Raw genomic sequence first — 25592 nt, 5'->3', positions numbered from 1 at the left:
CCAATCTGCCCATCTGGTGCAGGCGGCGTCGGCAGTCCTACTTGTTCCCTGCCATATGCAGAGTAAGTTGATGTTCCAACCTCAGAGTTGACCTCATTTTCCGTTAATGAATGTGAGCTCCAGGTTGGTCACAGAAGAAAACCCACTGCATATATATCACACTAATCTTTCATTTTTGCTCTTCCTCCCTCCTTCTACATCCTCCCTACCAGCACATATTCAACCCTCAAGATCCTTACCACTGAAAGTCTTGTTCCCTGCCACACTGCACTGAAGGAAGAGTCTGTGCTATGGTTTCTTTCCCTTTATTTGCCTCTCTGTCTTGCCCTTTACATCTGAACAAGAAAGAGAAATAAAGAGACAGAAAAGGAACAAGAAAAAGAAAAAGAGAAGGAAAGAAAGGGGGAAAAGAAGGAGAGAAACAAAGATACTGAAGACTCGTTTTTTCTCTGTATTGGACGATTCTAGCTGGACTGTTTCCATTACTCAAAATTTCATGGACATATACACTAAACAAATCAGGACCCAATATATGATTGCTACTTTGTTCTCCTATTGTAAAGTTAAGATATTTAAGGATATATCACTTACCAACTAGGATTACCACTACTTCATTCAGGAAAGGCCATCTCAACACTATGATCCTGTGATCTATGGGTCCTATGATCTCAGAATACAGGGCAATCTATTAAACATAATACACTGTAGAAAGACCAAATTTATACCTGCTCATCTGTTTGTTTGTTTTTTAATATGTATTCCCTTTTGTTACCCTTGTAGTTTTTTATTGTTGTAGTTATTATTGATATAGTTGTTGTTAGGACAGAGAGAAATGGAGAGAGGAGGGGAAGACAGAGAGGGGAGAGAGAAAGACAGACACCTGCAGACCTGCTTCACCGCTTGTGATGTGACTCCCTTACAGGTGGGGGGCCGGCAGCTCGAACCAGGATCCTTACACCAGTCCCTGCGCTTCGTGCCACATGCACTTAACCCACCTTTTGTTTTTATCATCACACTGCTCAGCTCTGGTTTATGGTGGTTCCAGGGATTGAACCTGGGACCTTGGAGCCTCAGGCATGAAAACTTCTTGCATAAACCACAGTGCTATCTCCCTAGCCTGACCCTCACTTTTTACCATAAGTATCCATTCATGGGCCAGCACACAGGAAACATTCAGGTACAAAATTTTTGATGGTAAACAAAGCTGGTCAGGAAAGCAATGGTCTTCCAATCTGGCAGAGAAATAACTCCTGGCATCATGATTATCATTATTATATCACATCTTATGCCAAGCTCCTCATTACATCATTTCACTCCATTGACACAACAAAACTATTAATGTCTACTTGACAGACAAGGGAGGAAATAAAGGATTTATTCATTTCCCAAAAGAACAGAACGAGTTAGAGGTGAAGTTACTGCTCAAAATCAGGTCTATAGAGTCCCATAGTCCATGTTCTAAAGTTTGATGCAATGTTAGCTCTACAGGTACAAAACATGAAAGCTCAAAACTGGTGCAGACGTCTCTCCAAGTCATTTGGACTAATGTTTAAACATCACAGGACATTTATCTGTGTCGTTGGCATCTACTTACTAGGCAACACTCTCCTTCCAGATGACTAGAAGGGACATACACACCCCTGTGTTCATAGCTGCATTACTCACTGTCACCAAAGAGTGGAAGCAGCCCAAATGCCCATCTACAGATGATAGAATAAAGATGTTATAGGAGATAAATACTGCATAGAATACTACTCTTCAGTCAAAAATATGATACTGTATTCTTTGGGACAAAATGGAAGGAACTGGAGGTGATTGTGCATAGTGAACTAGTAAGGATATAGGAGACAACTACCAATGGTTTCACTCAGATGAGGAATCTAGAGAGCTGATACACAAACTTGCAAACAAACAAACACCCCCAGCATAGCCCCCCCCAAAGGGGAAAAAACAGAAGCAAACAAAACTGTGTCTAAGACTATGGGAACTCTGGTAGTTATCACTCGGGAGGTGAGGGCACAGAACTCTGGTGGTGGGTAGGGTGGAACTAGGCTCTGTAATCTTTTTTTTTTTTTTCCTCCTCCAGGGTTATTGCTGGGCTCGGTGCCTGCACCATGAATCCACCGCTCCTGGAGGCCATTTTTCCCCCCTTTTGTTGCCCTTGTTGTAACTTCGTTGTGGTTATTATTATTGCCCTTGTTGACGCAATTCGTTGTTGGATAGGATAGAGAGAAATGGAGAGAGGAGGGGAAGATAGAGAAGGGGAGAGAAAGATAGACACCTGCAGACCTGCTTCACCGCCTGTGAAGCGACTCCCCTGCAGGTGGGGAGCCGGGGGCTCGAACCGGGATCCTTACGCCGGTCCCTGCGCTTTGCGCCACATGCGCTTAACCCACTGCGCCACTGCTCGACCCCCAAGGCTCTGTAATCTTATAAGCCACTATTAAACACAAAGTTTAAAAAATGGTTTGAAAAAATAAAAGCCTTGAGACATTTCCCAGAAGGTCACCTGTAGGCCAGACTGCCCCCAGCTGAGGGCCTCGGACCACAGCAAGTCTACTGTAGGCATCTATCCAAAGACGTCTCGACATGGGCATGAAGCTGGGAGAGTCTCACCGCACAGATGCCTTTTCTGTAAACAGCCCTAGGAGGCAGGTCTAGAACACAACAGCTTTTTCCTTGAAGGCAAACACAGTCTGAAACGTTTTATAATAAAATACCACATGTAAGGGAAAACAATTTTTATTTTATTGGTTCTAAGAGGACAGACCTGAAAACCGACTTCCAGTGGAGAAAAGCAATTGAGTCCTTTTTGGAGGTCCCGAAGCAGATGCTCAGGGAATAATAGACACCATCCAGTTGAAAAGACTTCCTCCTGGTATGATACACCCATTGGCGAGATCAAAAAGTCTCTCGAGATTGAGGAGAGAGGGAAGCGAGGCGTCGAATGGGACCTGAGGGGAAAAGCATTGAGGTGTTGGTGAGGTGCGTTACTTTAACCTCTTGGTGAAGCAAAGCCCTCAACGTACACCGACACCAATTCCAGACAACACTTCTGTGTTAAAGCCATCTGCCTCTTGCCCAGGCTGAGGAGGTGTGGGTTCAAGTTTCTGGTTGTAAGATCCGCAGAAGGGATGGAAGGAAAAATCGAAAACAAAGAGAAAGAAACATTTTCGGGGGACAGGTATCAGGCAGCTCTAGGCTCCGAGGGTGAGGGGCAGTGTCCTGTGGAGGGGCAACATGGATTAGGGCCTTTGGGCCTGACGCTGGGTAAGTCATTCTTTTTGCACGCTTGTTAAGTAAAACTCGTATTCTCAGGAAAGCACATGGAGCCTAAAAGCAGAAGCTTTTAGACATATTTTCCTTCATTTTATGAGATTAAAAATGGCAGTAGTATTCTAGCACTTCCTGTTTATTCAAACAATAAGAAGGAGAAGAAATATAAGGGGCTGGGCAGTGACACACTGGGTTAAGCCCCCGGCTCCCCACCTGCAGGGGGGTCGCTGCACAAGTGGTGAAGCAGGTCTGTAGGTGTCTGTCTTTCTCTCTTCCTCTCTATCTTCCCCTCCCCTCTCAGTCTGTCTCATCCACTAAAATGGATTTTAAAAAAAATGTGGCCAGGAACAGTGGATTCGTAGTGCAGGCACTGAACCCCAGCAATAACCCTGGAGGCAAAAGAAGAAGAAAAAGAGGGAGAAGGAGAAGAAAAAAAAAACGTGTGTGGGGAAAAAGCAGAATGGTTCTGCAAAGAGTCTCTCAGGTCTGCGACTCTGAAGTCCCAGGTTCAATCCTTCTCAACACCAGAAGCCAGAACTGAGCAGGGCTCTGGTAAAAACAAAACAAAACAAAACAAAACAAAACAAACAAAAAAATCCAAAGTTCTTACTCAGTCCTATAATAATAAGTGCTATCAGTTTGAATATTCATCCCCAACTTTGCAAACCTTTATAAAAATGTATCTATTCATGTGAGTTCCCTCCTCTCTTTCTTCCCTTTAATGTTGTTTTTGAAAGAAGATAACTAATCTCATTACTTGTCTGTCCAGTTACCCATGTGTGACACCTTGGTGGATTTCGTAGGCATAACAAGCACAAGGAAATGAAGAGTGAGCCTTCTGGAGAAAGGACGCCTGGCTCAAATTCAGACACATCACATACCAAAACTTTGAGGCTGGGTTACATAGATGAGCTCTTTGAACTTGATTTCTTCTTCAATAGGGGGAAATAATAGTAGCCACTGTGTCACACGATTACAAGGATGGAGTGAGTTTATAGATGTGAGACATTTAGAACGTGTCTAGCACACAGTAAGTGCTCCACTAAGGCTATGGATTATTAGCATGGTGGAGCACGGCATTGTTGCAACAACACAGCAGTGCACAGGATGGCTGAACTGAATAAATGCTAATTTACTCAATAATTATCCATAGAGTTGTTTTCCGGCTTTTGTACATTCTTGGCTATTTATATAAATATAGCACTTTGGGTGCAGGAGCTATTATTTATTTCTGCACTGCTGGTTTTCTGAGGTAGTTGGTTTATTCAAATGGTGCTTACAGTTTTCATTTTTTTTTTTTTCCTCCAGGGTTATTGCTGGGCTTGGTGCCTGCACCATGAATCCACCGCTCCTGGAGGCCATTTTTCCCCCTTTTTGTTGCCCTAGTTGTTGCAGCCTCGTTGCGGTTATTATTGCTATTGTTGAAGTTGCTTTGTTGTTGGATAGGACAGAGAGAAATGGAGAGAGGAGGGGAAGACAGAGAGAGAGGGGAGAGAAAGATAGACACCTGCAGACCTGCTTCACCGCCCGTGAAGCGACGCCCCTGCAGGTGGGGAGCCGGGGGCTCGAACCGGGATCCTTACGCTGGTCCTTGCGCTTTGCACCACCTGCGCTTAACCCACTGCGCCACCGCCCGACTCCCCCAGTTTTCATTTTTAACCTTTCCTATCAGTTTAAATTTCTGTAATTGCAGGATTCTATTCAAATTAACAACGGAAAGGTTAAAAAAAAAAATAGAACCAAAAACGACTGGGTTAATTTTACATAGCACAGAACTGGCTCTGTGACATGACTTATATATGAAAAAAACAAAACAAAACAGAACAGAGTTCTTTGGCTCTTGACCCTCAACAATGAACCTGCAAAGCAAGTGGCCATTTGTCAAAGGATGAAGATTAATTGCTGAGTTTATTTATGGAGGCCACAAGTAAACGCTTTTGGATCAGGAAAATAAAATCAAATACTTGTCATCCAGGAGTTATTAAATCTTGTTTGCCCTCAGAGAAGACAAAGGGACCTAAAATGTGGAGACCCACCCTGGTGTCACTAGTCCTTTTAAGAACGGCACTCCCTTTGGTGGACAGGTTGTGAATTTCACACACTGATGACTTAGTAGTCTGGGTTTTACTGCTGCCTGACCACCATCCTTTAAATCAACTTTTCAAACAAGTATGCACACCAGTAGAAAAAAAAAGACACATTTTTTTTTTTTTGCAAAGTTAGCACATGCTCACAATTATCCATCCAGTTGAAGAAACAGAACATGATGGAGACTGAGACAGCCCCTGGCGCCCCCTCCTTACCACTCATCCTGCCCTCATTCCAACACAGCAGCTACTATGCTGGTCTCTATGTTAATACGTTGGTTATTAATTATGAAATCTGGTTAATGATTTTTACCAGAGCACTGGTCAATTCTGACTTATGGGGGTGCTGGGGATTGAACCAGGGACATAGAGTGCTTCAGGCATGAAAGACTGTTTCTTTCTTTTTTTTTTTTTTTTCCTCCAGGGTTATTGCTGGGCTCGATGCCTGCACCATGAATCCACCGCTCCTGGAGGCCATTTTCCCCCCTTTTTTGTTGCCCTAGTTGTTGCAGCCTCGTTGCGGTTATTATTGCCATTGTTGACGTTGCTTTGTTGTTGGATAGGACAGAGAGAAATGGAGAGAGGAGGGGAAGACAGAGAGAGAGGGGGAGAGAAAGATAAGACACCTGCAGACCTGCTTCACCGCCTGTGAAGCGACTCCCCTGCAGGTGGGGAGCCGGGGGCTCCAACCGGGATCCTTACGCAGGTCCCTGCACATTGCGCCATGTGCGCTTAACCCACTGCGCCACCGCCTGACCCCCGAAAGACTGTTTCTTAAGCCACTGTGCTATTTCCATAAGTTTGACCTTCATATTGATAATGTATATAGCAATTCCGTCAGGTTCACTGGGTTCTTGAACATGGTAAGTGTGTGAATTCTACAGGTGTGCTAACACCTGAACCCCATAATTTCCAGTTTTAATAAAAGTGATAAACTTACCTCATGGTTATAAATATTAAGAGATTTTGAATGCAGCTTCTAAAGTCAGAATTATGTTTTCTCAGAGACTTAAGAGGTTTTATTTTTGGTGGGGGGGGGTTAAAATTTACAAGATTCAGAAGAGTTAAAAGGAAGAAACATTTCTTCAGACATGTTTTTTAATCTGTCTTCATGTTCTTGGCCTTTTAAGTGAGTCCCATGCATTTTTTTCTTTATGTCAATAAACCCATGAAACTTGATGACATACCTGAGGGGCCTTGCTGAAGTTCGCACAGCCGGTGAATGTCCGATCCAGGACTCACACCCCACTGAGCTGGCTCCCTAGACCCTGTCCCTGACCACTGTATGCACTGTCCCTACCCTGCTGCCCGGGGGAAAACAGAAGGTGAGGCTTGGGCAAGCTGTGGTGGATTTCACCAGTGCAAAGGACTCTGGGAAAGGGCAGAAGAGGATGGGATGGAGGGTCACTGGGGCTCTGCTGCACCATGGTGGAGATGGTGGGAAAGGCATTCTAGTTCTGTGTCTAGCTTCACCTTTCGGAAATGTAAGGGAGGTTCTTGCTTGTTCACAGGGAGCTTCTCACAGAAAGCTGAGCTCCAGGTGAGATTATTATCTCCAGGTTCCTGAATTCCTTTGTCATTTAGTAGACACAAGGTTTGCAGGATAACTGTCAGCCAAAATTGTCCAGGATAAGGCACCAGGGAGTTCTGATTCCTTTTAGCTGGATCAGAAAAAAGGCTTTGTGGAGAGGAAGGAAGAAACAGCTTGGCCAGTATCGGGATCGCAAATTAGTTTAAGTAGGTTGGACTTTAAAGATCAATATTAAAGAAAAGGTGATGAGTTCTTCTGCCTGGAGAGAATAAAAGCCTGAAATAGGACGGAGGCGAAGGGAAGAAGTTAATCAAGTTGAGGGTACACTGAAGGGTTCATTAAACAATCATGCCTGGCCTTGAACTTGTTTTGGAGAATTTCAAAAGTCATTGGAGAATTAAATGTTATTAGCAAATTCTCTATTTTATATGAGTTTCTGCATGAAAACTAGATTCTATCATAAGGAAAGGCTTTATTACTTCTGTTCTCTTGTTCCAATAATTGTCACTGGTAGAAGGAAAAAAAATCAGCCTTCAAAGTATTGAAGATCTTTCTCAGTCCATGACCTGCTTGAGACCTCTGCCTAGTTCTCTCAGCAGTACCAGTGGCCTTTCCATAAGCTGATGGGCACAGACCAACGGAGCTGGAGCTGGTGAAAATTTCTAAATAGGTCTGCCTACTCTCATAATAACTGGGTTACTCAAAGTTTTGCAATGTGAATAGATTTAACTTCACCTCCCTTCAAGACTCTTAGAATATTTTAATAGATATGGGTCCTGAGTCAGATGGGTGGGGTTGACAGTTAATGGTATTTATATACTTTTCCCATATCTGAGAACTTCTCTCTGCCCTGATCCAGCTTTCTAATCCTATTCTCAACTTTGACACCATCTCAGACAATAGTTTTCAGCCCACCTGCATGTTAGCTGTTGGGTTCAGGAAAAATTAGTAAAGTCATGGGCCCCTTGGAATATACCTAAAATGGACTTTCTAACTTCTTCCAACATGAAGACCCCTAATCTCATTTGCTATATTCTGACGTTTAGGCTCCTGATTATTAAACAATTTGTCCTGCTTTATATCTTTCTGCTTTTTCAGCCACCAAGTTGCAGATGCTACCATGACACCATCCTGACTTCCCTGGGCAGATGGCCTCACCCATGTGTCCTGGAACCTCGCCTCCCCAGAGCCCTGCCCCACTAGGGAAAGACAGAGACAGGCTGGGGGTGTGGGTCCACCTGCCAACACCCATGTCCAGTGGAGAGGCAATGACAGAAGTCAGAACTCCCACCTTCTGCACCCCATAAAGATCTTTGGTCCATATTCCCAGGGGGGTAAAGAATAGGAAACTTCCAACCACGGGGGGGTGGGACATAGAACTCTGGTGATGGGAACTGTGTGGAATTGTAGCCCTCTTATCCCTCAATCTTGTCAATCATCATTAAATCCTAATAAAAATATATTTTAAAAAATCTTAGGGAGCCGGGCGGTAGTGCAGCGGGTTAAGCGCAGGTGGCGCTAAGCGCAAGGACCAGCATGAGGATCCCGGTTCGAGCCCCCGGCTCCCCACCTGCAGGGGAGTCGCTTCATAGGTGGTGAAGCGGATCTGCAGGTGTCTGTCTTTCTCTCCTCCTCTCTGGCTTCCCCTCCTCTCTCCATTTCTCTCTGTCCTATCCAACAACGACAACATCAACTACAATAACAATAAAAAAAGACAACAAGGGCAACAAAAGGGAAAATAAATAAATAAAATTACAAAAAGAAATATAAAAAAACCCAAAAAAAACAAAACAAAAATAATCTTAGAATACAGACTGTTACACACACACTTATAGCTCCAAGGTAAGAAAGCAACAATGTTTTCATCAAGCATCACCTCCTGTAATTGTCTCTACCATGTTTTCTACCTCTTCTTAATAAATGTCTCAAGATTTTGAAGTTGAGTTTTGCCAACTGTAGGAGAACATATCTTCCAAAACCAGAAAGGACAACATGATCCTAGCTTACTGAGGAACTGATGCTATAAATGGCTGATGACTCATCTGCTAAAGTCTCAGATGAGAGGGAGGTGTTTCTGGAGTCACTGTATGTCACATGGTCAAGAGAATCCCAACACTAACAGTAACGTATATTATTCCTTCCAGCCCAAAAGAAACGGCACGTGATGCAGGGAGCTGACAAAAACACGCACTGCAACGCTACCAGACCTCGGTGGGTTTCACATTTTGCTGAAAACAAGATTATCTTTTTCCATCACCCTAATTTTTGTGTGAATAAAACTTTAAATAGAACAAAAGGTTTGCATAAGTAGAACCTGAACTGGAGTTGGTGTATTGCACCAAAGTAAAAAAGATTCTGGGGTGGAGGTGGGGCGGGGGGAGAGAATACAGGTCCAAAAAGGATGACAGAGGACCTGGGAGGGTTGAATTGTTGTGTTGAAAACTGAGAAATGTACAGACTATTGTATTTACTATCAAATGTCAAACATTAATCCCCCAATAAAGAAAATAAAAAAGAACAACAGAAGGTTTTCAAGATAATACAAGACCGAAGGGGTCATGTTGGTGATACGTTAAGAATCACATGAATTTGCAAAAAATAGGAGCCTGACTGAAAATTGTCTCTAAGACTTCGTAAGAACTATAATGGTTGGGAGCTGGGTGGCAGTGCACTCGGTTAAGTGCATATATTACCAAGCACAAGGAGACCCGGGTTCGAGGACCCATTCCCCACTTGCAGGGGGGAAGCTTCATGAGTGGTGAGGCAGGGCTGCACGTGTCTCTCTCCTTCTCTCCCTCTCTCCATCTTCCTGTCCTCTCTCAATTTCCCTCTATCCTATCTAATAAAAATTTTTAAAAACAATTATAGTGGCTATGGGCTAGGTGGGAGTGGGGAGAGGGGGACAGACCTTTGTAGTAGGTGTGGTGTGGAACTCTACCCCTTAATTTTATAATCCTGTAAACTACTATTAAACCAGAAAAAAAAGAAACTAAGCCTAAAAAAAGAATCATCAGACATAAGAGTTTTAAGTAGAGTGACATTATTATAAAGACGCCTGCAGAGAATGAGAACATGGGGAAATAGGGTGGAAGCGGCTGTGAGGAAGCCAGTCTGTCTGAAGGCAGAAGGACAAACCCATCTCCACGCCACCACCCTATCCTGGAGCCACTGAGCTGGGCCCCTTTATGCTGTTTTCTGGAGCTCTGAGTAGAGTTCACCTTCTATTTAAAAAAAAAAAAAGAATTATTTGGGGCCGTGTGGTAGCCCACCTGGTTGAGCGCATGTGTTATAATGCCCAAGGACCCGGGTTCAAGCTCCCGGCTCCCCACCTGCAGGGGAGTCGATTCACAGGCGGTGAAGCATGTCTGCAGGTGTCTGTCTTTCTCTCCCTCTCTCTGTCTTCCCCTCCTCTCTCCATTTCTCTCTGTCCTATCCAACAATGACGATGACACCAACAAAAACAATAACTACAACAAAACAAAAAGGGCAACAAAAGGGAAAATAAATAATAATAAAAATTTTTTTTAAAAAAAAAACTAAAAAATGGATTTTATTTATAGATCTATTTATTTACTGGATAGCAACAGAGAGAAAATGGGGGAGGGGGAGAAAGGGGAGAAGGAGACAGAGAGACACCTGCGGCCCTGCTTCACCACTTGTGAAGCTTCCCCCGTCCCCCACAGGTGGGATTTGGGGGCTTGAACCCAGGCCTGTGCACTCTACTGGGTACACCGCCACCCCAGCCCCAGGAGTTCACCTTTCAATAAAGGGCCATTCTTGTTCAGATGCCTTACTCCGTGTGCACAAGAAACCCAGTGTTCTAGCCCAGCCAAAGCCATCGCAGGCGCTTAAACAGTCCTGTCTCTTCTCTCACGCCTGACTGGATACCCAGCCTGGTTTTGAACGACGGCTCTTTGACTGGAATGCACAGAGCCTCTCCACGGGAGATGTATGGAAAGGAGTGCCATCCAGTGGGGTGCGTGTCTGGAGATCAATCTTGCATCATGTCTGTACTATAATTGTGGCAGGATAAGAGATAAGTGGTTGTGGCCTGGGAGGTGGCGCAGCAGATAAGCTGCTGGACTCTCAAGCGGGAGGCCCTGAGTTTGATCCCCAGCAGCACAAGCACCAGAGTGATGTCTGGTCCTTCCTCGCTCCTCCTCTCCTTCTCATGAATAAACACACAAAATATAAAAATGTTTTTAAAATGAATAAATGCTGGGGGCTGGGTGGTAGCATGGCTGGTTAAGCGCACATGGCATGGAAGCACAAGAACTGGTGTAAAGATCCCGGCTCGCTTCAGCAGGCCTGCAGGTGTCTGTCTTTCTCTCCCCTGCTCTGTCTTCCCCTTCTCTTTCCATTTCTCTCTGTCCTATCCAACAACAACAATAGCAATAACAATAACAACAAGGGCAACAAAAATGTCTTCCAGGAGCAGTGGATTCGTAGTGCAGGCACTGAGCCCCAGTGATAACCCTGGATGCAAAACATAAAGTAAAATAAAATAAAATAAAATAACTAAATACTTGGTCTTTGTACAAGTATAAAACCCCTAGAACTCAGGAGTCAGCAGTCGTGCAGTGGGTTAAGCGCACGTGGTGCAAAGCGCAAGAACTGGCATAGGGATCCTGGTTTGAGGCCCCGGCTCCCCACCTGCAGGGGAGTCGCTTCACAGGTGGTGAAGCAGATCTGCAGGTGTCTGTCTTTCTCTCCCCCTCTCTGACATCCCCTCCTCTCTTGATTTCTCTCTGTTCTATCCAACAATGACGACATCAACAACAACAATAGCCACAACAAAACAACAAGGGCAACAAATGGGAATAAATACACTTTTTTTTAAAATAAACCCTAGAACTCTTAGAAGTTGATTCTCTTTTGTATATTACTAATACAGCACATGGGACAGAGGAGTGCCTGAAGCTTCAAGATTTGAAGGGTAAATCTACCATCCTTACAGCGGTGGGGGGAGGGGGCGGGTTGAAGACTGAGTTCAAACAACGATGGCCAATGATTTAATCATTTACCCCACCTGACAAAGTCTTCTGAAGCCCTGTGAAGGCAGACTTCTGGGAGCTCCCAGGTCACCTCTGGGTCGCATGCTGGGGAGAAGGCTAAAGCAACCTCCCTCAGCCCACACTGTCCTCTGCATCTCCTCCATGGACTGCTCCTCTGGTGTCCTCTACTGCACAAAGGCCATTTGGATATTTGTAACATCATTCAAGGACCATATAAAAATCACCAATTTAAAAAATAGCAGTTTATGTTGCTACCAAAAAAAAGAAAAAAATACCCTTGCAGCTACACTCTTAGGCATTTATCTAGAAGGCATGAAAACAGTGATTCAGATGGACATAGGCGCTCGCTCCCACGTTCACAGCTGCATCACTCACAACAGCCAAGATCGGGAGGCAACCTGAAATGCCGACCAACACTGACTGACACTAAGGGCTGTGCAGAGGAGTTAGGGGATACAGGCTCCATGGGATACTCTCTCTGCAGCCGGAAAGGGTGCTGTGTCCCCAGAGACAGCCGGATGGAACCGGGGGTGGCTGTGCTCAGTGTAGTAAGTGAGGAGATGAAAGACAGCTACGGGATGGTGTCACCCACCTCAGGGGTGCAGGAAGCTGAGCTTACAAAGCGGGGGGGGGGGGGGGGGGGGAAGCAGCCAGCCTCTTCTTTAAGACTGTGGACAACTGCAGTGGTGATCAGAGGTGGGGTGAGGGATAGGAAGCTGAGCTTACAAAGCGGGGGAAAGCAGCCAGTCTGTCTCTAAGACTGTGGACAACTGCAGTGGTGATCAGAGGTGGGGTGAGGGATAGGAAGCTGAGCTTACAAAGCGGGGGAAAGCAGCCAGCCTGTCTCTAAGACTGTGGACAACTGCAGTGGTGATCAGAGGTGGGGTGAGGGATAGGAAGCTGAGCTTACAAAGCGGGGGAAAGCAGCCAGCCTGTCTCTAAGACTGTGGACAACTGCAGTGGTGATCAGAGGTGGGGTGAGGGTACACGTGACTTTGGTGGTGGGCATGGTATGGAGGGACAACCCTGTCGTCTCGCCATCTTTTACGTCACTTGAGAAGAGAGGAGAGAAAGAAAGGCAGGCCTTTGGCTGTCTTCTCCAGGCCAGAACGAGTGATTCTGCAGGCCACGTAAGGCCTGCGGGCCAAACGCCACCCACCCCTGCTCTCTCACCAAGTGGTGACTGGGGATGAAGTCCACTCCTGAGCTTTTGTGAGCCACTGGAGATGATCACTGAGCCCCAGGCGGCTCTGTGGGAGCTCGTGGATGTGAACGTGCAGAACGCAGGGCAGACTTGTGAGTAGCCTGCACACCCCACGGAGAGCTCCAGTCTGAAGTGGGAGCAGTTGTGCGGGACCGAGCTGGTAGTCTGTGGAGACTGGGCCACTCTTGAGCAGTACTGTCAGAATGAAACTGATGTGCCAAACAGCCAGTTAGAGTCGGAGGAGCACCGAGTAGTTTGTTTCATGAGAAATGGCCCAGCAGCCATCTATGGCACTTCGTGAAGTAGGGCATACTCCTCCTCATACTCCTCCTCTTTGGCAGCCGTTCCAGCTCACGGCCCTTCATACCTCACCGCAGACCCGTGTACGGCACAACCTCTCAAGTGACAGTGATATTTTCACAGAGTAATATTTCCACTAGGGCTGCACGGACATTAGCCTCCAGGGTTATCGCTGGGGCTCGGTGCCAGCACTGTGAAGCCACTGCTCCTGGTGGCCATTTTTTTTCCATTTTGTATTGGATAGGACAGAGAGAAATTGGGGGGCGGGGCGGTGTTGGTTTTTGTTTGTTTGTTTGTTTGCTGCCAGGGTTTTGTTGGGGTTTCATATATGCGTGCGCAGCAGGTGGACACTTTTTATTTTTCTAGAGAGAGAGAGAGAGCAAGAGAGAGGCAAAGAGGAGAGACACCACAGTGCTGCTCCCTCCACCCCTGAAGTTTCCCCTCTACCTGGTGCTCCCATGTGGTGGACTAGGTTGGGGTTTGGGTCCTTTCAGTGGATAAAGTGCCCACTCTACCAGGTGAAATATCCCCTGTTCCCCAAGAAGAAAATTCTTTAATATCAAAGGCAATCATAAAGAAAGCGGTGAAGACAGGGGCTGGGCAGTGGCACACTTGGTTGAGCGCACACAGCACAGTGCGCAAGGACTCAGGTTCAAGCCTCCAGCTCCCACCTGCAGAGGGGGAGCTTCACACGCTGTTAAGCAGTCCTGCAGGTCTCTCTCTTGTCTCTCTGTGTTTCTTCCTTTCTCCCTCCCTCTCTCACTCATCTTACCTCTCCCTTCCCCCTCAATTTCTGTCTCTATCCAAAACAAACCAATAAAATACTTTTTAAAATAGCAAAGGTTTAGATCGTGCCTGCGGAGGTTTATTCCGACTACTCAAGACTCAAAGGCCCTGAGATAAAAGTCTTTGAAAGCTGACAGCCTATTGTGCAGAAAGAACAGGTGCTCTCTCTCCACAGGAGAGCCTCTGCCACCTTGTGAAGGACCATTAAAGGGTCACAAACAGGGCAGAACTCCTTAAAAATATCAAAGGCTCTGATCAGAATGGGAAGCCCATGGGTCCTCCACCCCACGATGCAGTGCAGAGGGCTCGCAGGTCAGATGCCAGTTCATGGCCTACGGCTCAGTGCTTGCAACTGGAGTTTTGGAGGGGAGAGTTAAAGGGAAAAGAATCCCTCAGGTAGAGGCTCGAACAGAAGTGCCTATCATCCATGTGTTGTGAAACTGAAATGTCTATGCCTTACTCTAAGTGGAAAGGTGAGGGTAGAAATCCGAAGCCAGAACTTCCAAGCTGCTACACTTCCCTTTACGTCATTCACTTTATGTTACTCCCAGGGGATGGTTTGAAAGCTTTACCCAAATCCTTCTTTTTATTCTCTGGGGGAGAAAACAAACAAGTTTCTCTGAGAAAGGAAGACTGCATTTACAGAGAGAACAGGCTAGGAAGTACTTCATTTGTAAATTCACTGTGGAGATGGAGGCCAGGGATTGAAACTCCCGGCCCCGCTGAAGGGTGTGCTTTTCAGTCGTGAGGGGGTGAAGCAGGTAGGATGTGTTTCCACTTGCTTCTGCCTTAGACGACAAACACCAGCCAGAAAGTTTGTCTCCTAGTTGTAGAACTCTCTTAATTCCAATAAGTAGGGATTAACGGAGTTGCATATTCAAGAGCCATGGACTTTTTTTTTTTAATCTACTTCCTTTTGCCCTTGTTGTTTTATTGTTGTAGCTATTATTGTTGTTGTTATTAATGTCATCGTTGTTGGATAGAACAAAAATGGAGAGAGGAGGGCAAGACAGAGAGGGGGAGAGAAAGACAAGACACCTGCAGACCTGCTTCACCGCCTGTGAAGCGACTCCCCTGCAGGTGGGGAGCCGGGGGCTCGAACCGGGATCCTTCCGCCGGTCCTTGTGCTTTGCGCCACCTGTGCTTAACCCGCTCCAACTCCCAGATTTTGATATTTCCTTTTAAAATACTTGCTTATTTGTGTTGTGAGAGAGACCGGAGCCCTGCTCCGCTGTGGGCGGTGCTGAGGGTGGAGCTCACACAGGCAGGGGTGGTCTTTACCTGTTGAGCTGCCTCCCTGGGCAGCACATGTCAGGTGTTCTAGCTCACTGTTCGCAGTTCAGGTTCCTGGGCAGCAGACACCAAGATGGACTTGACTTTGGGGAAGTCTCTAGGGAATAACTCTTGGGACCAACCTGCACGGGGAAGGTTGGTCCCAAGACGGGGCTGCACCGTACTCCAGCACAGGGCTTCATAGTCCACTGGGACTTCTGAGCCACAAGCCTTACGTGTGTGTGTGTGTGTGTGTGTGTGTGTGTGTGTGTGTGTGTGTCCCACATACTGCTCAGTACCTCCAGAAAGACCTTTACTGAAGGCAAGTCCTGTAGAGGGCTGAGAGCTGGGGGCTGTCCCTGGGCACACTCCCAGAGCAGGCAAATGAGTTCCTCACTCTAGAAAAGGGGGTGGGGTGGGGGGGCCCAGTGCAGGGAAGACTATGACAGACGTCATTCTGTGGTTAACTGGAAAGCCACTAAACAAATGGCAACGTGGAAGCCCTCCTGTAACTAATATGAACGAAGGGACCATTTGAAGTAGCAATAACTCCTGTGCCAAATTTCCAGCTGCTTCTTTTCTAGGTCATGTCCTCCCAGCTTCATCTCTGTCAATCACTTCACTTGACTCCCCTTAGAGCAGCTCCCCTCTAGAGGATGAGGTAGAGAATGCAAAATTAAAGAGCAGGAGGAGGATTAAGAACTAGTATCTTCCCTCACATAACATCTCTTCATAAACTTAAATATGAGGAAATTTAATAATCTAGTCAGAAGCCTAACTACTTGAGAAATTCCCCATGGAAGGCAGCCCTAGAACCTTCCACATTTCCCAGAGTTGCAGCTGGAGATGTAGTCAGAGGGGGACAGAGCCTAGAGGAGGCAAGAGCCAGGTGGTGGTGGGGCTGATGGGGACAGGTGGAGGTGGGGCTGATGGAGACAGGTGGAGGTGGGGCTGATGGGACAGGAGGAGGTGGGGCTGATGGGGACAGGAGGAGGTAGGGCTGATGGGACAGGTGGAAGTGGGGCTGATGGGGACAGGTGGAGGTGGGGCTGATGGGGACAAGTGGAGGTGGGGCTGATGGGACAGGTGGAGGTGGGGCTGATGGGGACAGGAGGAGGTGGGGCTGATGGGGACAGGTGGAGGTGGGGCTGATAGGGACAGGAGGAGGTGGGGCTGATGGAGACAAGTGGAGGTGGGGCTGATGGGACAGGTGGAGGTGGGGCTGATGGGACAGGAGGAGGTGGGGCTGATGGGACAGGTGGAGGTGGGGCTGATGGGGACAGGTGGAGGTGGGGTTGATGGGGACAGGAGGAGGTAGGGCTGATGGGACAGGTGGAGGTGGGGTTGATGGGGACAGGTGGAGGTGGGGCTGATGGGGACAAGTGGAGGTGGGGCTGATGGGACAGGTGGAGGTGGGGCTGATGGGACAGGAGGAGGTGGGGCTGATGGGGACAGGTGGAGGTGGGGTTGATGGGGACAGGTGGAGGTGGGGTTGATGGGGACAGGTGGAGGTGGGGCTGTTTGGGAACAAGGGGAGGTGGGCCTGATGGGACAGCTGCACAGGGCAAGGACACTTGTGACTGGTGGGCAGGGAGAGGGAGCTCCAGGACAGCTGTCAGCATGGAGAGCCAGTCTGTGTGGGGCTGCAGCCTACCCGTTTTATTGGGTAGGACAGAGAGAAATTTAGAGGGGAGGGGGAAATAGAGAGGGATAGCAAAAGACAGACACCTGCAGACCTGCTTCACCACTTGTGAAGCGACTCCCTGCCGGTGGGAAGCCATGGCTCCTTGCACTTAGCACTATGTGAGATTAGCTGGGGGCACCACTGTCTGGCCACCAAGAACGTTTTATTATATCTTTCTGCTCTGCTGAGTTTTCAATAACTTCACTTTAGTTACTGAATTATTTCTATTTAGAAAGTAATGACATTGTGACAAATGCCTATGGTATCAATGTTATCAGTGTTCACTAAATTTACACTTGTTCCTCTTCAACTCTCTTGCTCCTGGCATGTTAGTTAGGCTAAGATCAAGGGTGACAGGAATCATGATGACCCCTGCCAGACTGGTTCTTAGAAACAGCTACTATAACGCTGGAGAGACAGCACAATGTTCTGCACAAGACTCGCAGGCCTGAGGCTCCCAGGTCACAGATTCAATTCTCGGCACCACCATATACCAGAGCTGAGCAGTGCTCTGGTGGGTCTCTTCTCTTTTCTATTACCCTCCCCTCCCCTCCTCTTCCCTGCCCTCCCCTCCTCTCCTCTCTCCCCTCTTCTCTCTCTCTCCTCTTTCTCTTCTGTCTCTCTTCCCTCCTTCTCTTCACTTCTCTTCTCTCCTCTCCTCTCCTTTCTTCTCCTCTCCTCTCCCCTCCCCTCTTCTCTTTTCTTCTCTCTCCCTCCTTCTCTTCACTTTTCTTCTCTCCTCTCCTCTTCTCTCTCCCCCCCCCCTTTCTCTTCTCTTTTCTTCTTCTGTCCAAACAGAGGCACTTTTGTTGTTGATGAACTGAGACCTAACACACAGTTTCACTGCTCCTGGGCAGCTATATGGGTGGGGGTGACAGAGACAGAGCAAGGAAAGACAGAGGCAGCATTGTTAGTGCCTTTGTTAGTGACTGCAGCCTACCCTGACCTGACTACACTCTGGCTGGCTTGTCCCCGTCTCATGTCTCATGTTTGTGGAGGTGGGAACATTCCCTCAGAGTGAGGGTTTAATGCCACACAAAGGTCAGGACTTTGACCCTCAGCGCTGAGACCGGCTTTGGGGAGGCCAGGCCCTTTCCCACAGGGACACTGGGCCAGACTTGGCATTTCTGATGCTGTTCCAAGGAGGAGCACACTGAGCTTAGTATCTGGCAACCAGAAGTAGGGAGATAGCAGAGGCTTTATCTAAAAGGGTGAGCTGAAGTCAGTGTTCTGTTCATGGGGCTTTGTTGCTGAGAATCAAAATCTGATTGGCCTTGTTGGTTTGCAGCTCCCACGGCAAGGGGCAAACTGGAGGGCACAGCTCATGAGCAGAGTGGACAGAGACACAGCTCCTGCTGACTTCTCTCTTCAGTCCAGTGCACACGCCGGCGGCAGCTGTGAGCTGTTCTTCCTGCATGACCAGCACTGACTGGAGATTGCTGCCCCAAAGTCTGCCAGAGCTTTCCCATCACAAAGAAATCTCACTCGACTTTTCTCCCCACTAGCGTTACTGCTGCGGCTTGGTGCCTGCATGATAAAGTCACCCCTCCCAATGCCTAGTTTTCTCTTTTGAAATGTTTTATTTGATAGTGGGAGAAAGAGCATCAACATTATGTAGAGATCTTCTTCTCATACACAGAACCCTAATTTTATCTGCTCTATTGCTATGTTTGGGTTCCTGCTTGTCAAGCAATTTTTCCTCCTTTATCTCACTGCCTTTCAGCCAGCAGGCTGCAGATGCTACCATGATGTCATCCTGACTCCCCTGGGCAGATGGCCTCACCCATGTGTCCTGGCGCCTCCCCTCCCCAGAGCCCTGCCCCAGTAGGGAAAGACAGACACAGGCTGGGGGTGTGGATCCACCTGCCAACACCTATGTCCAGTGGAGAAGCAATGACAGAATCCAGACCTCCCACCTTCTGCTCCCCCAAAATAATTTTGGCCCATACTCCTAGACAGATAAAGAACAGGGAAGCGTCCAATGGAGGGGGTGGGGCACGGAACTCTGGTGGTAGGAACTGTACCTCTGTTATCTTACAATCATTATTAAACCACTATTTAAAAAAAAATCTTAAAAAATTTAAAACAAAATGTCTAATAACAAAAAGTATAATTGAAAAATATTAGTAGTTTGTAACCTTTTTTAAAAAAACCTTTTTTTAAAGCATTTTTACTTATTTTTGAGAGAGATGCAGAGAGAGAAAGACACAGAAACACCAGAATACTGCTCAGCTCTGGCTTATGGTGGTGTGGGGGATTGAACCTGGGACTTCAGAGCCCCAGGCATGAGAACCTCTTTGCATAACAATTATGCTATTTTTTTTAAACCAACATCATTCAGATGGGTCTAAGAACACCAGTGAAGAGAGTTAACAGTACAAAGAACAAAAGGTTCAGATCACATTATTTTAAGACTGGGGAAAATATGGATGAGCACAGGACACTGACTCTTTGCCACTGTGTGCTAAATGCAACACTTATGGTCTCTAGTGCATTCCTCCTTGAGGCCTGGTCATCACCAATGTTCAGAGAAGGAATCGAAAACCAAAGTAAAAAGACAGGTCGGGGAGTAACATCAGCCTCCTCCAAAGAGACACTCATGCTTGAGGCTCTAAAGCCGCAGGTTCAATCTTCAGTCCCCTGCATCACTGTAAGCCAGAGCTGAGCAGTGCTCTGGTGAAAAGTAATGAAAGAATAATAAGTCAAGTAACAGTGACACGCTCAGGCTCAATGATCAGTAGGTGGAGGAACGGAGACTCAAACTGTTTTTATCTGCGGAGAGACATGACTTCCAAGACCTGCAGCAGAATCTATCTGACCAGAGGCCTTTGAGACTTGGTGAGCTGTCCATAAAGACGGCGGTAGTAGCCAAACTTGTGCTGAGACACCATCAGATAAAGGATTACCAAAGCTGGGTAAGGACGAGAGACTGCCTCACTTAACGACGCCCTTTTCTGGTCACTAGCAGGCCACCCTATCACTTGGAACCCCAGTCAGGGAATCCTTGGATTCCTACACAGATATGATGGGCCTAGACCTCTAACAGATTCCTCTCTCCACCATCACTGGCCACTTCCATGAGGAACGTCATCACAAGCCCTCTCGTGGGTCACTCTTGGAACCTGTCCTCCTTATAAAGTAGCAATGGTAGGGACTGTCTCTTCTTCTCCTTCTCCCTCTCCCTCACCCACCCTCTCTCTCTCTCTCTCTCTCTCTCTTGCTTCCAGGGTTATCACTGGGGGTTGCTGCCTGCACCATGAATTTTTTCCCCCATTTTGTTGTCCTTGTTGTCGTCATCATTGTTGTTATTGTTATTGTTCCCATTGATGTTGCTGTTGTTGAATAGGGCAGAGAGAAATCAAGAGAGGAGGGGAACCACGGGGTTCGACTGGGGAATCCTTAAGCCAGTCCTTGCCACTTTGCGCCATGTGCACTTAACCCACTGTGCTACCACCCAACCCTCCTGCCCCGCTCTCTGAAGGGAGGCTGGTCAGCCTGCTCTGCCCCTCGAGGAAGACGGGTCCTGACATGAGAGCAGCCTAGAATGTTCCCAGCTGTGACCATGTGCTGTGAGCTCAGACTGACAGGGACTCAGAGGTCACACAGGGTCCTGTGCTGAATGTGAACAGACACGGGCCCTGGGTCAGATCAATGGGGTTAACAGTTAATGGTATTTCTATACTTCCTCATATCTGTGAGTTACCCTCTGCCCTAATCTAGTTTCTTAGTCCTATTTTCAACTCTGATAACAACTCCACAGACAGTATTATTAGTACATCTGCAGTTTATTTGTCAGGCTCAGGCAAAAATAACTAAAGTCATGGGCCTCTTGGAACATACCTAAAATAAACCACCTAGCTTCTCCCCACATGAAGAGTCCTAATTTCATCTGCTCTGTTCTTACCTTTGGGTTCCTGACTATTAAACAATTTGTTCTGCTTTATATCTGACTGCCTTTCACCCACCAAGCTGCAGATGCCACCATGACACCAACCTGACTTCCCTGGGCAGACAACCTCACCCCTATGTCCTGGAGCCTCCCCTCCCCAGAGCCCTGCCCCACTAGGGACAGACAGAGACAGGCTGGGGGTGTGGATCCACCTGCCAACACCCATGTCCAGTGGAGAAGCAATGACAGAAGCCAGAACTCCCACCTTCTGCTCCCATAGAGAATTTTTGTCCATACTCCCATAGGAACAAAGAATACGGAAGCTTTCTATGAAGGGGGTGGAGCACAGAATGCTGATGGTGGGAACTCTGCAGAGTTGTACCCCTGTGATCTTCAGTCTAAAGCTCTCCCAAATGAGCTATTTCGGCACACATCCCCTGTGGTCTTACAATCTTATTGATCAGTATCAAATCACTAAAACAAACAAGGAAAACACAACACGTGTTGAGTTCTCTCCACCACACTGTTCCAGCCCAGGTAGTTGAGAAATAAACACAGTGGCATCAGGAGCCTGCAAAGGAGGCAGGGTAAGAGCAAGATTCTCTGATGGCCAGTGTCTGAAGTCACCCAGACAACGGGAGCATTTCTTTTTTTTTTTTTTTTCCCCTCCAGGGTTATTGCTGGGATCGGCGAATCCACTGCTCCTGGAGGCCATTTTTCCCCCTTTTTGTTGCCCTTATTGTTGTAGCCTCATTGTGGTTATTATTATTGCCATTGTTGATGTTGTTCGTTGTTGGATAGGACAGAGAGAAATGGAGAGGAGGAGGGGAAGACAGAGTGGGGAAGAGAAAGACGGACACCTGCAGACCTGCTTCACCACCTGTGAAGTGACTCCCCTGCAGGTGGGGATCCGGGGGCTCGAACCGGGATCCTTACGCCGGTCCTTGCGCTTTGCGCCACATGCGCTTAACCCACTGCACCACCACCCGACCCCCGTTGGGAGCATTTCTGTCCTTTTCTGTGGCTGTATCTAACGCAAAAGAGCCTCTATGAACCAGGGAAATAGCTCAGCAGGACAGCGCATGCCTGGAGACCACGAGGCCCTTGGCTCTATGCCAGCAACACACAGTGAGGGTGGGGAACATCATGAACGGCAGAATGGTACTCTGCACTCTGTCTCGCTTTATTGCTGCCAAGTTCATCGCCGGGGCTCTGCGCTGGCGCGACAAATCCACTGAGCCTGCCGGCCATTTTTCTTCTTTTTTTTTTTTTTTTAGATAGAATAGCGAGAAATTGAAAGAGCACTGGGAGATAGATATACAGGGAGAGAAAAGAGAGACATCTGAAGAACTGTTTCACTGCCTGTGAAGCAGACCTCTTGCAGGTGGGGAACTGGGCCTTGAGCGTCATATTATGTGCGCTTAACCAGGTGCACCACCGTCTGGCCCCTGGTACTCTTTTTTTCTCTCTGTCTTTCATGCATACACACACACACACACACACACACACACACACACACATTTTAATTTAATTTAAAAAATGAACATTTGTCAAGTGATTTGCCAAAGACTTGCCAATGGACTCAGCTCTATGAAGCAAAGAGCACGGTCTCCCAAAAATGTAAACTATGCTTTCATGATTAATGGTCATGCTTTTAAATCAAGAACAAACCACTCAGCAGCACGGACGAGGCACATGGAACTAGGTATCTAGCTCAGTTTCCCGAGGGACGTTAGGCAGTGACGGAACTAGGTATCTAGCTCAGTTTCCCGAGGGACGTTAGGCAGTGAACAGGTCCGCTGGTGACGTCCTTGCCTCTCACCTGTGCTGAAGTCCCACATGGCTAGGAATTAGGAAGCACAGTCACGACCTGAGTGAAGCTGGGTTGGCTTTACCAGGCAGTGTGCCCACTTCTGACCACTTTACAGTCAGTACACAATACCAGGTCCATGCTCACATTTTGGGTGGAAATTATATCCAGGTGTTATTATAACCCTGCACTGCACGCCTAATGAAAGTGAGATGGGCACTTCAAGCACAGACAACAAAGAAACCCTGGCTTCCTTGATGGACGAGAATGTGTCTCACTTTGACACTAGTGCTGGCAGGTCTCTGAGAGGTGAGCATTTGGAAAATGCTATCAACAGCCTAGCCTCTTCTTAGCGGTTTGAAGAGCACATTAATAGCCTAGCCTTTTCTTAAGGGCTTTCTTTTCCCCTTAGTCAAGTCTGACAGTTAGAAATGAGCAGTGAGAGGCTGGGATCAAAGTCAGCGCTGAGTTTTAAAAGCTGTGTGGGGTTGATGTCATCCACCATTGTCTTCAAAAGAATATGAGCATATTAAGTGGATGTCTCATGAACTTACATACAAAGGATACTCTTCACTTGAGGACAGACGGAGAGTGTCTCACAGAAGAGAGATGTAATTCTAGATGCCCACAAAAATCCACTGAGACAGCTCTTCACTGGCACATGGAACTAGATATCTAGCTCAGTTTCCCGAGGGACGTTAGGCAGCTCTGTCCCTGTCTACACTGCCTCCCATCCAAGTACTAGCCAGGCCCAAGCCTGCTTTGCTTCCGAGATCAGAGGAGCTCAGGGGGTGTGCAGGGCGGTGTGGCCAGAGACTGTCCTTGCTGTCTCTCCCACACCCATCCTTGGCTGCGTCTCCCTCAGTCTCTCTCTCCCAGACTTCCAGCACATACCTTAAAGATTCATGATCCCTCTAACTTTTACTTTCTCGCCCTGATGTCTTGAGTCTCCAGAGCAACTGGCCTCATTGTTGTGAGGGAACAGCACATTTACTCATGCACTGGTCTGCTTCTCTGTGTCCCACTGTTCCCACTGTATACTTTCCCTTTCTAATTTAAGATGGAGGGGGAGAAACAGAAAGGAGTGGGGTGGAATGTGGAGGAAAAGTGGGGGAGGGAGGGAGAGGAAAGAGGGATAGGTGGAGAGAGAGAGGAAGAGAGGGAGAAACTAGGGCACCTGTCACCCAAGGTGCTGTATGGTTCTGGGTGCTCAAGCCAGGTCCTTGCTCCTTAAGAGGATGCACCCTACTAGGAGAGCTATTTAGCAGAACTGCGTGCATCTCCTGCCTGCCTCTTCCACTTAGATGCCTTGAGAGGCTAAGCTGGCTGGCAAAAGTCCCTTGTGGCCTATCTCCCTGTCTCTAAAATAGAAATGATAGCAGCTAGCAACTTAAGATACCAGACAGTGTCTGCAGGTGTCTGTGCTCAATAAATGTTGATATTATTGCCACTAGCAATGGTCTGTGCATTTTAATGATGATTATTGCTCTTCTTTCCCCAAGTCACTTAAGGAGGAATGAGAGTTTACAGCACAGCTGCTGAAATATGGGTGTCATTTCTCATCCCCTTGTGATATGAGAAATGTGTGATATGAGAGGTGTGCATACACTTCTTCCGTCCACAACTAAGCTATTTATCCCCGTCCCCCTTTCTTTCTCTGACATGATAGAGAGAAATTGAGAGTGGAGAGAGGAAGATGAGACACCCACAGACCTGCTTCACCGCTTGTGAAGCAACCCCCCTGCAGGTGGGGGCCTGGGGGGGAGCTCGAACATGGGTCCTTGGGCATGGCGACATGAAAAAGGGAGAGAGACAGACACAGGGACACACACACACAGCAAAATATTGCTCAGCTCTGATTTATAGTGGTGCCAGGGATTGAGCCTGGGATCGCTAGTACCTTAGGCACAAAAGTAAGAACACAACCGTGTTATCCCTCCGGCCCTATTAACATTACTGTTTGTCAGCCAGATGTAGCCGAAAGTCCTGAACTAAAGCAAACAAACAAAACAAACATTCCACTAAACTCCTGCAGCCAGGAAAACTACTGTGCAATGTCCTTATATAATGGGACTTATTTTTTGACCTAAAATAACCTTTTCACAACTTCAGTCTAGGATCCACAACATCTAGAAACTTACTCCTTGCTGGTTCTCTCTGAATCTTGTCAGTTTAACCCTCTCGTTCACAGCCTGTGCCTGCCACTCTCTCTCTCTCTCTCTCTCTCTCTCTCTCTCACAGACACACACACACAAAGGTATTTCTTTTTCATGAGGCAATATGAAAATATTTAATTCAGCCGACAGCAGGGCCTTTAGCCTTTGCTACGTTTGCCAGGAAACAGTCCAAGAAGTACCTGCAGCACTTAGTCTGCCTGCAGCCGCAGTTGGTAGCTTGTAGTGACAAGAGAGCTACGTACAAGGACTCGATCCTTCTCACGGTCAGTCAGAGAAAAGCAGAAGCAGCCAGCATTTCAGTGTCATGTTTGAACACTGCCACCATCTGCACCTATGCTCAACGGGAAGGGACGCCTTACAGGTGCAGAGTCGGAAATGAGCCTCTGGCGTCGCTTCTGTCCTGCAATGAGTCTCCGAGAAGGCCAAACTGCAGGGATCACCCCACCCTTCACCTCTTATTCTCAGTCTCTTTTGCTCATCAGTCAATGTCTTGTCTTTTTTTTTTTTTTTTTTTTTTTTAAGGAAGGGGCAAAGGCACTGTAAGGAATGAAACTGCATAGG

General features: G+C 47.3%; 1 protein-coding gene across 1 annotated transcript in view; it reads right to left on the bottom strand.

Moving 5' to 3' along the window:
* Window positions 1-2726: 2726 nt before the first annotated feature.
* CFAP54 (cilia and flagella associated protein 54) overlaps window positions 2727-25592 on the bottom strand; it is a 373056-nt gene continuing 350190 nt past the window's right edge. Inside the window, exon 68 of the mRNA XM_060195585.1 lies at window positions 2727-2954. Within this exon, the coding sequence (XP_060051568.1) occupies window positions 2835-2954 (120 nt within the window). The 3' untranslated portion in view covers window positions 2727-2834. The remainder of the gene's footprint in view (window positions 2955-25592) is intronic.

This window comes from Erinaceus europaeus, chromosome 7 (assembly GCF_950295315.1).
Source record: "Erinaceus europaeus chromosome 7, mEriEur2.1, whole genome shotgun sequence".
Classification (NCBI taxonomy): domain Eukaryota; kingdom Metazoa; phylum Chordata; class Mammalia; order Eulipotyphla; family Erinaceidae; genus Erinaceus; species Erinaceus europaeus.
The sequence above is the reverse complement of the archived record's forward strand: the minus strand, read 5'-3'. Positions and strand labels throughout refer to the sequence as shown.